This window comes from Pelodiscus sinensis, chromosome 7 (genome assembly GCF_049634645.1).
Source record: "Pelodiscus sinensis isolate JC-2024 chromosome 7, ASM4963464v1, whole genome shotgun sequence".
In the NCBI taxonomy this organism is placed as follows: Eukaryota; Metazoa; Chordata; order Testudines; family Trionychidae; genus Pelodiscus; species Pelodiscus sinensis.
The window spans coordinates 36,374,108-36,386,781 of NC_134717.1; the positions used below are offsets into that span (position 1 = coordinate 36,374,108).

The window sequence follows — 12,674 nt, forward strand, 5'->3', positions numbered from 1 at the left end:
CTATTAATAATGATGTAGCCAGGGATAGCAAAGGCTCCCTTTTCCAGTTGCAATTCTCTTAGAATATCAGAATTCCTAGCAGCATTAGCTGTAAAAAGAGCTACAAAGTCACTTTATCAGAAATCTAATACTGCTATTGAACAGTTCTGATTTTAATCCATGCGAGCCATCTCCCCATATATGCCTACAGGAAGTTATGGAAAGGCACACTCAGATAAGACCCTCCTCTACATAGGAGTAGGTTTAGCAGTATTTCAATAACCAGAGCAGTAAAGCTAAGCACTTCATTAAATAGATATTACAATAGCTCTATAGCCAGAACGGATGTGTTCTTTGGGCTGCAGTAACACTTCACACTTTTATGACTAAATGCTAGAAGACAATATTTCAGAGCAGAAAAAAGAATCATACTAAAGTTCATTCCATCCTGTATAGAATTACCTCATTTCCTGCCTTCAGTGTCAGTGGTTGCAATATTTTCAAGCTACTTTTGCTGTAGATTTCTAGGTTACGTTTCCCAGATTCAGCAGAAGACAGACCTGAATATAGGTAGTGCCCGCAACAAATTCATTCATTCTGGAAATATTCCAGAGCCTGAATTTAGTGAGCTTCAAGAAGCAGAACAAGACTTCCCTGTTCTGTCAGGCCTTTAGCCAAGCAATGGGATTGCCTTAGGCAAAGCATTTCAGTTTGAGTCTAGAGAGGCACTCAGATGTAGATACAAAGGGTGATGTTTATCCATCTTTAACTCCATATGTTCAATTGTCTTTATTGGTAGGAAGACAAAATATTCAAAGGAAAAAAAAACACTGCTTCCAGAGGCATCCACTTACAGACACCAATGATATGTCAATTTGAGTGTTATGTAAAAGTTACTAGATAAATGCACTAACATTTCACCTCTAGGGCCCCTAACTAATTGAAAACTGGCTTTGAGCCTAACAGATAAATTTGTTCATCACCCTGAATAATATTTAGCTTAACTAGGAATTTTTTTTTCCTGAGAATTGTTTCAGGACTAAAGTATGATGGCAGTTGAAGGCCAAAAGGTAAATGCACTGGAAGTGTGTGGGGAGGGGGACTTTGAAATTGCTTTCTTACATCTCTGACTTTAACCAATTTAACCCTAAAAATCACTGTGCAAAATATAGTCATGCATCATGCTATATACATGCTCAAGGGGGATATACACAATGATTTATGGAAGCAGACTCTAGCTAGCATGAAACAACAGAATGCTTTTATCATGCTTTCTTCCTAATTCTATGTAATGATAGCATCTATGCTTACCAACTACTAATCCTGAAGATACATCAGTATTTATTTTTAATTACTAACATTTTCAGACAAAAATAAATATTTTAATACAGGTTGACATTTAGTTAGATTCCTTAAAAACAGTTTATAAAAGAGTAAAAAGTTACCAAGACCAGAAAGAGAGAGAAAACCATATTAATTCTGAGAGTTAGTTTGACCCTGGGGCCAAAAATGTACAGACCTGATTTGAACAATGCTTAATATTTATATTTGCCTCATATTCAATAAATCACCTTTCTGGATGACTTTTAAAGATCCTTTTGGAGAAGGAGTCAGACCCTTAGAATAACATCCATAGCAAGCAGTATCCATGTATGGTCAGTAGAAAGGGAATTGCATGAATTGTGGAAGTACATTCTAGCTTGTACTGCATTTTATTCTTATGAGACGTAGTTGAGTGGTAATGGTATGAATAACATTTGTCTATATTAGGATACAACAGATACATATTTGGAGTATGTATTTCTTTCAACTTTTCAAAAAGAAAATGAAGATGAGAAATGCACCTATCAGAAATATTGGCAGATTAGCCAAATATCGGCTCAGAAAAGCAACTAATTTTTTTTCCTCATGGAAAAATGCCACAGCAATTTTTTGTATAATTGGTAAAACCTACACTTTTGCCTACAGTATGAGATACATATTAAGTCAAATTTTTATGGCGTAAGTGACCATCAATTGAGAATACTTTGAACTAAGGCTCAGATTTCATTTGAGAAGAATCAAGCTGGTATTTCTAAAATTCACACAATATATTCTTAATTAATATTGAATATCAATATAACATTTCTCACTTTACTTACTTTTTTCCCCATTTTAACATAGCATTACTCAATACTCAAAAATGGATAAAATGTATATTGACAGTTCAAAAGCATATTTTTGAAAGATAACAGTGGAGAGTGCTTTTTTAAATGTGCATTCATAGTTCTTAGGGAAAAACTGCTATTTCAAATAGCACATAACATAAGAAAGGCCTAGAGATGCTGGAGTTCAAGTCAATGAAAACTTTGCTGTTGGTTTTAACAACAGTACAATCAAGTCCTAAATGTTATACTGCGTGATGCAAAACAAAAAACAACAACAACAACAACAAAAGATCTGACCAAGTTTAAGTGTAACCCCCTCTTTCCTCCCAGGGTTACTCCGGAGCAAGTCACGCTCACCTGATGTTTTTAACATAAAAGGAGATCCTGAGTAGCCCAGTAGTGATGTTGTATAGTTGGGAATTTCCTATCAACCCTCTTGCTGTAGCACTTTGCTCCTAAAGGAATATACAATGAGGGTGCCTCCACCTAGCTGTCCCTATATGTACTTAATGGTATAGCTTGGGAGCCTCCAGGAATACAATTATTCCACTAATGATGTGGATCTAACTCGAAAACAACAATTACAAATAATATATATCTAATTGATTAAATTAGAATTAGCATACCTTTACTTAACAACTTAAAGAAACAGGTTTTAAAAGATTAAAAATGAGTAAAATCAATTAACAAAGTGCACAGAAATAAAGGAAACTTATCTAATTGGCATACACTCTGCCACAATGTATCCCACCCCAAATGCTTGCGCAGGCACGCTTGAAGGTCTGCAGCTGGAGTGGAGACAGCACTGTACAGGTTCTGTGCATGTCAGTCCAAAGTGGTCAGCCAGCTGCAAAATCTCTCTGCCACAGAGCAAGGAACACCAAATGCCAATACCTCTGGTTCACTGGGCAGATCTCTCTGGCTCTCTTTGGACCCAGAGTCAGGCTGTCTTCTCTGCTCTGTCCCAGGCAACACTCTGTTCCAAACAGCCACAGTTACTTCTATTCAAGTTTATGCGGGCCCTTCTCAGCCACAGGCATAGCCAGGATCTTTTCCCTCCAGGGACAATCACCAACAGCCCTTGAAGCAGCCTGCTAGATGCAAGCCCCAGTAGGCTCTCAGTAACAGGCTCTAGCCTCAACAACAGTTCCTGGCCTGGAAAAGGGTCCATACTAGCAGTATGACTCCTTTCTCCAAAATGAAGCTCACTAACCCTCCTTTTTCCCCCAAGGTCTCATGAAAGCTATAGTCTCTAGGGCTAGACTGCAACACAAAGGATTCTCCCAGTAAAAGTCAGACGTTTCTGTAGTAAAGGGAGCCTTCGTAAGTTAAACAAGAATGATACTCACTCCATTAAACGTTTCCCCAAATGTTCCCTACACTAAAGCAATTTAAATTGCTGTAATAAAACTTATTAAAAGGTATTTCTGGAAGGAAATCTCTGAAAGGAGTTCCCCACAAATGCTTGAAAGTGGGGTCTGCTCTCTGCAGACTCCACCCTCCAAACTGGAGGATCTCCAGAATATTAGAACTATGCCCATGTAAATTTGCTGCACCCTTTCCCTCAACTAACCCTTCTCCCCAGCTTCCTAATAACGCAAATCCAATGTATCAGTTTTTCCTGTCGATGGTAGCTCCCAGAAGCTTTAGATCTACACAGAAAGTATGCCACACAAGAGCACAACCTGTACCAAAAAGTTTAAATCTGGCATAGAATTATCTGTAATCAAGGACATACGGTTTGGAGTATAAAAGTTCTTTAGATCCCATAGGTAATGAATATCCAACTCTGGGTGCATAGTGGGCTTATAAAATATGCACATAGCTAACTTAGCTGGATGTTGAAAGACTTAGTGAAATTGTGCAGTGCTTGGGAAAAGGCTGCTTTGGCAAATTTGTCGCATTCACTGCCTATCTGTAAAGCATGTAAAGAACACCTAAACACTTCCTAAGGTTCATGGAAGAATGGGCTCTCTCAGGCATACCGTATAAAGTTTCAGAGGACTGGGCACTGGTGGTATCTAAGTAAATCACAAAATAAATTCCCAAATATGGAATTCATTATTCCTTCACTAGCACAGAGAAAATTCTGACAAAAAACTTTAAGGCTGCCAGTAAAATATATCTTTTTTTTTAAATCAAGGAACTCCAAAGTTGCACATGTGCAGTAATAGCGTATTACTCTGTCTATAGTAGGCAAAGTGCATTAACACAAGTGCCCAATAAGCAAACAAAAATAGAGCAACTATGAAAGCTCATGGTACACAGACTACCTACGTTTACAACTGAATTATCTTTGATGCTGCCTCACTTCCTAAAATACACATAAGGATTATTGAAAATAAATGGATTATTGAAAATAAAATGAATACTAGGGTATTGATTAAATGGAACATTTAAACATTTTAGAAAATTAAGAAAATTCTCTGGCAAGTCAGTTAAGATATATTAGACTGTTAGAACACGGTATGTAGCGACTAGCAAATTATCTGATAAACCTAAGCTTATCCGGTAGTTGATTCACTACTCAACTAGTCGCTTCCCTCACCTTGCTGCCTCTGTATCAGAGGCACTAACGGGATGAGAGCAGGAGTCAGTGCAGAAAGAAGCAGGCTTAAAAGCCATTCCCAGCACAGCACTATCTCCATAGAGAACAGAGGAGGCATAGGCGCAGTTTATGCAAAACCTTAACTGTGGTATTTCCTGAATTTTGCATGCTCAATTGGGCAATCTTAGTATTCTCTATGTACATTTTTTGATAGATCACTTAAGTCAAAACTGTTTTTTTTTAAATACAAAGAGCTATAAAAGTTGTGTTCAAATTGTGTAGACACCACTGGGCCAAACAGGTCATCATAAACATTTCTATAGGGATGGCCTTGAAAGCTACTTAATACTATTATGGTGTTTCACTTGAATTCCATCTTTCGTAGCTGTGACATGTCTCAAAAGCAACAAAAGTCTCTATCAGGATTTTATTTACTTCAGGGAAATAGCACGTGGCAATCAAAACTACCTTTGAAAATTTACTTTAAATGATTTACATTTTTTAAAAATGAATACAGATTCTTGCATTTAATATAAATTAATACCACTATATTAGAAAAGCAGTACATCTCCCTCCCTCTCCTTGTTGCTTTTAAGTGTCTGTACAGCCACATTACGTAGGCTGGCCAGTTTATAACTCCAGTTATTATTCACAAGGTATAATATCAAAAGTTCCTTTTTAAGAGTTAAATCCTTACAGTAAGAACTAGAACAAATAAGTTTCGTTTTTAAAAACTATTTGAAACCATTTTCAAACTTAATGCTCACATTCAAGTTTTAACAAATTGAAATTTAACCAATAGAGTTAGTCACAGAGTGTAGGAACATAAAGACTGGTCCAGACTTCAGTGGGATTTGAACAAAGTCCTTAAAAACTCTGTAAGAATGCACATTTAAATGTTAATGAATGAAATTGTTATATTTAGGATTTTTCAGCCCTACTGAAAAAGATAAAATATTCTATACATACAACTTTTTATATAAAACACACTAGTATAGCCACAAAAACGATGATAGAGAAAAAGATGTGTGATAAGTAGTCTAATGAAGCCTTAAATCCACTAGATGAAATAAAGACATTTAGCTATTTTCTGAAAATATTACAGGATTTAAAAAAAATCATGTATACTTTTATATAGCTACATTAAAGTATTCAAAGCACTGTTTGCTTCAACCATGCAACCACTTATCCCACACACACTACAGTAAGTGTTACAAAATTACATAAATGCCCTACCCTTTTTTGCAGAACTATTGGAGTGATTGCTGGCAAGGTTACCCTTCTTGCATACAAGCTCATGTCTGCTCTTCACAGAATTAGAGTAACAGCCTCCGTTCAGGTCATACATGAAATAAAGTCAGTCTCTGGCAATATTCCTTGAAGCCTCAGTTCTCAGAACCCAATACCTTAAAGTCAGTGTAAAGAAAGAAAACAAACAAACAAAAAAGCAGGGTGACATTTATTACATTCTTATGGGAATCCAACCCTACTGAAAGCCAATTAAGGAGGACTCTGGGACAGGACTAACTAGCAACCAACCAATCACAGGACTTGCAAACTCCTCCTTTGTCCTTGAAAATACATTCTGGTATTTTTGTTTATGATATTTAAAGAACCAGATTAACAAGTATTTAGATCACCCAGGAACTTCTACCCCATACTTCCATCTCCCCCCCTCTTCCCAGAAAGAACAACTGAATGCCTTCTTTGCCGTTCAGAAAGAAAATTGTGCCTTGTTTTGTTTTCTTTTTTAAAATTTAACACATGCATATTTAGATTACAGTTAAAATATGCTGGTCTTAAAATGTTTTAAATTAAAGCCAATTATGCAATAGATACTGTTAGAACTATGAGATTAAAGTATGTTTTTAAACACAAGCTGCTTTTGATCAAGTATGAAGTATCTCAAATGTTGCTCACTCTAGATTAACAAGGTAAACAATCCACAACGGCTCAAGTCAAGAGTTCATAACATTTCAAGCTATTGCAGTCTTTTTTAAAAACCAGTGAGTAAATTATTTAGTGCATGTCCAAGTACTGTACATATCCTTGAAATGTTCAGAGCTGAATTGGCAAATACTACAATAATCCATGCCAAAACGATTTTATCTTTGAGATTTAGGGGCAGAGAGGAATAATTGGAAGATGAAGACAGCCATTTCTGCTCAAAGTGTGGTAGGGAAGGAAAAACGGATTATAAGCCGTAACAGTCAGTGATTTTAAAAAATTAAATGCTGCGGAGTTAAAGAGAAACAGTACTATAATCTACAATTAACACTCTCTGTACAAGTGTCTTTTAAATAGTAAAAAATATGATCATATCTAACAAGCCACTGGTACTGACAGGGCACCATCAGAGCTCATAATTTTAATGTGCCTATGCGTGGCTTTAAAATTTAGGCATGTGCTTGATGGCCTTGATGAGGCCCTGAAGTCAGTGGGCTTAAGCACATTCTTAAGTACTTTGCAGAATTGGTCTCTAAATCAGAGTTTGCACAAAGCAACATGCAGATTAAAATAAAATCAAACAATGTAACCTGTAGTATGTTGATGCGTTGCACACAGCTGTCAAAGAATGACAAAAGTTAGTCAGATAATAGAAAGAGGCAATCATTTTTCTGCAGTTTCAAAATCTACTGGCTTGATGATGACTGGTGGGACGGGACAGTGGGGGAAGGGTCAAATAACTTCTGGAAACTGAAGCAAAGTCATAAAGGGATCTAGTATGGAGGCCAACATTTGTCTAGTTAATTTTAATCGCATGCTTTTAATAAATCATAAATCCAATTAAAATGTAGCAAAAATCTTTGTTAAAAGATATCAAGGGTTTTTTTTGGCTTGTTTCACAGTCAAGCTATAACTCATCTTCCAAAAATTAGACAGTACTCAAATCATACTCTCTGCCTATATTGAGGCTTAAGTAAAGAACTCATTATGCCTATGTGTTGGAAATTTCCAGAATGTAGTTACTCAAGAAGGTCAAATTTTAATCTCCTTCCTGTAAAATCCAGAATGGACATATCCTTCTGCAACCACCATTTTCAGAATGGCTAAGGTAAGCGTCAAGTGTCTTGTTACATATTTTTTCACCTTGTAGCCCATTATGCGACTCAAGTTTTACTGGACTTTGAGACACAAACCTTGGTATTAGGCCACAAACTTTATTCACAGGAGCACAGTTTTATTTATTTTAAAATAAATTATAGAAAAAGTGAGGTTTAATAATAGTAATCCCAGTATATTGCATTAACTACTTTATTGAGAAGGGAATACAAATAACCAAAATCAGTTTAATCTTACTTCAGTTACTGGCGTTCCTTGTCTGCTGCCAAGAATTTCAATGCTTTTTGCTATATGAATAATATTTTCCTCTGTCTACAAGGTGAAGCAAAGGATTATTTTCCCCACTGAGAATATCTGTGTTTGTTCTGCTCCAGCAGACATGGCCACACCAGATATTTTCTTAGGCCAGGTATACATAAGGGGGCAATAGCAAGCTAAGTTATCCAACTCCAGCTACATGAATAGCATAGTTGGATTTGATATACATTAGTCTGAGTTACTGCGACATCTCCACTGGGGGGGAGGGGTGTCCATGGGAGAAACTCTGATTCCCCTTACTCTTCTTCACCTGGTGGCTTACTGGAGTCAATGGGAGCATGCTCAGCAGTTGATTTAGTAGGTCTTTACTAGTCACGCTAAAAATTGACCCCTAGGGGAGTGATTTCTACAGCAGCGATCTCCCAATAAGTACAAACAAGGCCCTACTTTCCCAGGTGTGACCAAATGTTTCAGTTTTAAAACAGGAATTCATAATTCAGATGATGTTGATTTTAAAAAAATTCACAGATAAAAATGCATGTCTGTTCTCCAGAGTGACTCTAAAGTCACATCTACACTGGCAGATGTAAAGCACTAGTAGATCACTGCTCACAGAGGGTGTGTCTAGTCTACATGGCTCCATCGACGGAGCCACGTAGATGAGTTTACTAGACATAGCAAAATGAAGCGGCGATTTAAATAATCGTGAAACGAGGCTTACAGGATCTGACAACAAAGGGTTCTGGGGTCGGCTGATCCCCGTCTAGACTACCGTGCTATGCTAACAATCAGCTGATCAGCACAGCGCGGCAGCCATTTTGAAGTAAATGAAGCGGCGATTATTTAAATCGCCACTTCATTTTACTATGTCTAGTAAACTCATCAACATGGCTCTGTCGACGGAGCCATGTAGTCTAGACACACCCAGAGTGCTGCAGGGAAATGGCTGTTGTGTGTCCATACTGTGCTCCTTGTGATGGTGGAGCACATCCACATTAGCAGCTCTTGCAACATCAGAGAGCAGTGTATTGTGGTAGCTATCCCATTATGCAACTAACCACAGGGTGCTTTGGGAACAGTTTGCAATGTGGCATGGAACAGTCAGCATCAGATGATGCAGGTTTCCCAATCCCATTGATCCATGGTCAATATGATGCATTAACAGCTATTTTTCAACAGAAGTCTGGGAAAGGGAGAGTATGATGGGGGGGGGGGAGACTATGCGTTTTGGGGAGGGGATGTTAGACAGTGACAGGAAACAACCCCTCCTGAGGCTGGGGGGGGGGGGAACCCTGACATCTCAGGCCCTACCCCGTACATTCCTCCTTCTCTCACACACAGATGCCTGTGTCCATCCACATAAACATGGGTTTGTTCTGTGTCATGGAGTAAATCAGCACAAGGCAGCGGTCAGAAAATGGAGCTCTGAAAAGGGATATGTGCATGCCTGCAAGGCAAACAGACAAGTTCCACAAACAAAGCGCAGATGGGATTTGAGGGATTATGGGCCATTTCTGGAAGCCAGTCAAGATGCAACAAACAATTCAAGTGTCCACACAGTCCCCCCTAGTGCTTTGCCAGTGTAGATTTAGCCTGAAATGGCACTCTGGGATACTTCAGTTTCTTAATTGTTTCTGTATCAAATCAGCACTATTTATTTACACCATCTTTTAATGGCTTCTTTTACCTTTAGCCCTATACACGGTTTTAAAACTCCTGAATATCACAGGCCACTAGTTTTCATCCTCATGCTAAAATATTTTTGATTTTGGTTCTTGAGAAACTAAATTGTGTGTCAGGCAGAAAACAGGAGAAATTAAGGTGCCACTACTGCCCAATGTCCCAGCAGTGGCAGAGAACAGATTAGGTAAAATGTGTCCAGATGAGCTCAGCAGCCAAATCATGCTCCATTCTGGAAGGAATGGATAGAATCCCCAAGGTCCCAGTCAATTTGACCTGGGGGAACATTCTTTCCCCATAGACATATCTAGTAGTTAAGTATGACCCTAAACATGTGAGCTATCGCAAGAAAAATTAGTTTAGGCTGCTTTCAGTTACAAGCTGTATACATGAAATATAAATAAAATAAAAGGAAATTCTCAGACATAGTAGAGTTTATAAAGGACTCATGCAACTGATAGTGGTTTTCCTGGAAAAGAAAAGGGGACCAGCATTTATCCATTCCTTGTTTGGCAGTCTCCACACATCTCTGGCAGCATGCAATTGCCCACTTTTCTCTCTCACACTGCATTAGCTATTTACCTTTAGCTATTTTGCCTGGAAAAGAGCTACTCTGCACCATTTCAGACCACTGGCCCACCCCATCCAATATCCTCTCTCTAGCTATGGCTGATCTTTTATGTTTCAGAGAGGAAAAAAATGCAAAATACATCTAGACAACTGTGATCTTGAAAAAAAAAATCCTTCCTGACCTTTACAAGTGATCAGCTGAAGCCCTGAGGCATGAGATTTGATAAGTCATTATCTTAGTGCAGAGCTTCAAATGTTAGCAGTCCACTGAAAGCAATTCAGACAATCCCATTCTCACTATGATTCATAAAAAGGGGATAAACAGGGTGAACTTCTAACAGCTCTGCAAAGTCAAGTTGATGTCTGCTTATCTCATTAATCAACTTCAGATAGAGATTTTTAAGGCTAAAAATAATATGCTGTAGGGGGTATACTTCTAGAGGTAGAAGGCTGGTCTTATTAAGGCACTGACCTGGGAGTCATGAGAGCTAAGTTGTGTTGATGCTTCTTCTGCAAATACAGCACAAGTCACAATCTTTGTGCCTCAGTTTCTACATTTTTAGAAGGATCAAGAAGCTAAATTCATTTAGTGTTTGTAAAGAGCTCTGAGACCCTTTGAGACCCTTACATGAAAGGTGCTGCAGAACTATTATTTTAACCCTGTGGTGGCCAACCAGTTCTGAAGCAGTAGCAACTATGGTAGTTTCTACTATAGTGAGTTAGCCACACTTAACTGGCCAAATACCCACATGAGGTTAGTGGCTAACGTGTTGGATACCATGGTTTTAACCTATTAAATATAGTATTAGGTGACCAGTATTCCCTGGAAGCTGAGTGCTTAAGCAGCCACCCATGAGAGATTCAAATGTCACCCAGCTAATGAACAGAGCACCCACAGTTAGCAGCATGTGTCTATTGGTGGTGCACATATGCATAGGCCTCTATGCACATAAAATGTATTCTGCACATTAATGGAAAAATTAGAGGGAACACTGTAGGTGGTCATAAAAAGACCAACATATAGTCAGAGATGTCTGTTAGTCATACCATCTGTATTTCTTTATCAGAGACTGTTTTATCTAGTCAGTGGCATCATCTTTTGTGTTTCTGCCTCTAACAAAAGAATGAAGGTTATATTATCAAGATTAGTGAAGAAACACATGATAGGATAGAATTTAGTTTTTCTGAAAAAAGTATTTTTAAGTAAAACTGATGTGCACAAGGTAAAGATTTCAGAGTTTGTTCCACTTTGTGAGAAAACACAGTCTTATTTCCAAACTTAACATGTAGTGTGATGTCAGATATGCTTGCAGTAGGGCTGGAGTAAATATTTATTAATTCCCATGTAGAGACTCCTACACTAAAACATTACCCCATAAAACATTTACAGTATATATAATCTTGATTCTAGATACCTAGGAAGTTTACAATTAAGATTGAATCAACTATTCCCTCTCTTCCTCCACGCCCATCTTGCACATACTGAAGTTGTACCACATCAGTTTGTTAAAAAGGATGCAGTGTAGAATTCCAACAGCATGCTCTTTAGTTATAGGAGGAGAACACCACATCAACTCCTCCAGCTTATATTTACGTAGACGCATCACCCATTTCAGGGCATGTTAGAGGCAAATCTTGACAGCCTTGAGATTCTGAGTTGTGTGCTGAAAACTGAATCCAACTGATTAGTCAACTGGTGGTGCTCAGCTGACAGCCTGGTGCAACCAAAGGAGGCAAAGAAACCGAAGATATACTGTGTACATTTGAATCTCCTCTACTACTAATTCTTAGTCTGAGCAACATGCCTCAGGTGGGATGTGATCAGGGTTCATCACTGAATTTTGTCTACTAGTTGGATCATTAGCTTCTTCAGATTGGAAGTGAGATGTGACCACCAACCCCCTCATGCATACTTGCATCACGTTATCATGACTGGCCCAGTAAATAATTAAGGGAATGGGGGAGATGGAAACTGACCATTTCCATGTGTCTCTGACAGCATGAAAGGACCAAATAAGACCTAGACACATGTGGTTCATTTTTCCATTCCTAGAACAGTTGTTCTAATATGAGCTTATATGCTCTGCAGGCTGTGCTAAGAGATGAACTTCTGTCAAGTTTCAATATTTATTTCCTCAATTGGAGTAAGTAGTAACATGCATGAAACTTGAAGGGAAGAGCACAGACTACAAGAGAGATGAGGTACATGCACATGGATGGAATGCTAGATGCAGATGCAGCACCACTGCGAATAGTTCTCTTAATAAAGACCTGGTTTAGTTTTAGAAATGTAGAGTCCTGTCACATCGTTACCTACCATAAAGGTACATGAAATGGAGTGAGGGTTCATATATCATCAAGAGCAGAGTCATATGCAAGGCCTCAAGCTAAACTGGAATAACGTTGGCCGGGAATAATGACTGGCCACC

At 38.2% G+C, this 12,674-nt stretch overlaps 1 protein-coding gene across 5 annotated transcripts in view; it reads right to left on the reverse strand.

Moving 5' to 3' along the window:
* The window catches only part of GRB14 (growth factor receptor bound protein 14), an 88,376-nt gene that overhangs the window by 60,264 nt on the left and 15,438 nt on the right, over positions 1-12,674 (reverse strand). The window contains exon 2 of one of the 5 annotated variants that reach the window (XM_014580747.3): positions 5,911-6,080. The exons of the other annotated variants lie outside the window; for them this stretch is intronic. Within the exon in view, the coding sequence (XP_014436233.2) occupies positions 5,911-5,973 (63 nt within the window). The 5' untranslated portion in view covers positions 5,974-6,080. The remainder of the gene's footprint in view (positions 1-5,910; positions 6,081-12,674) is intronic. 5 annotated transcript variants of the gene reach the window in all.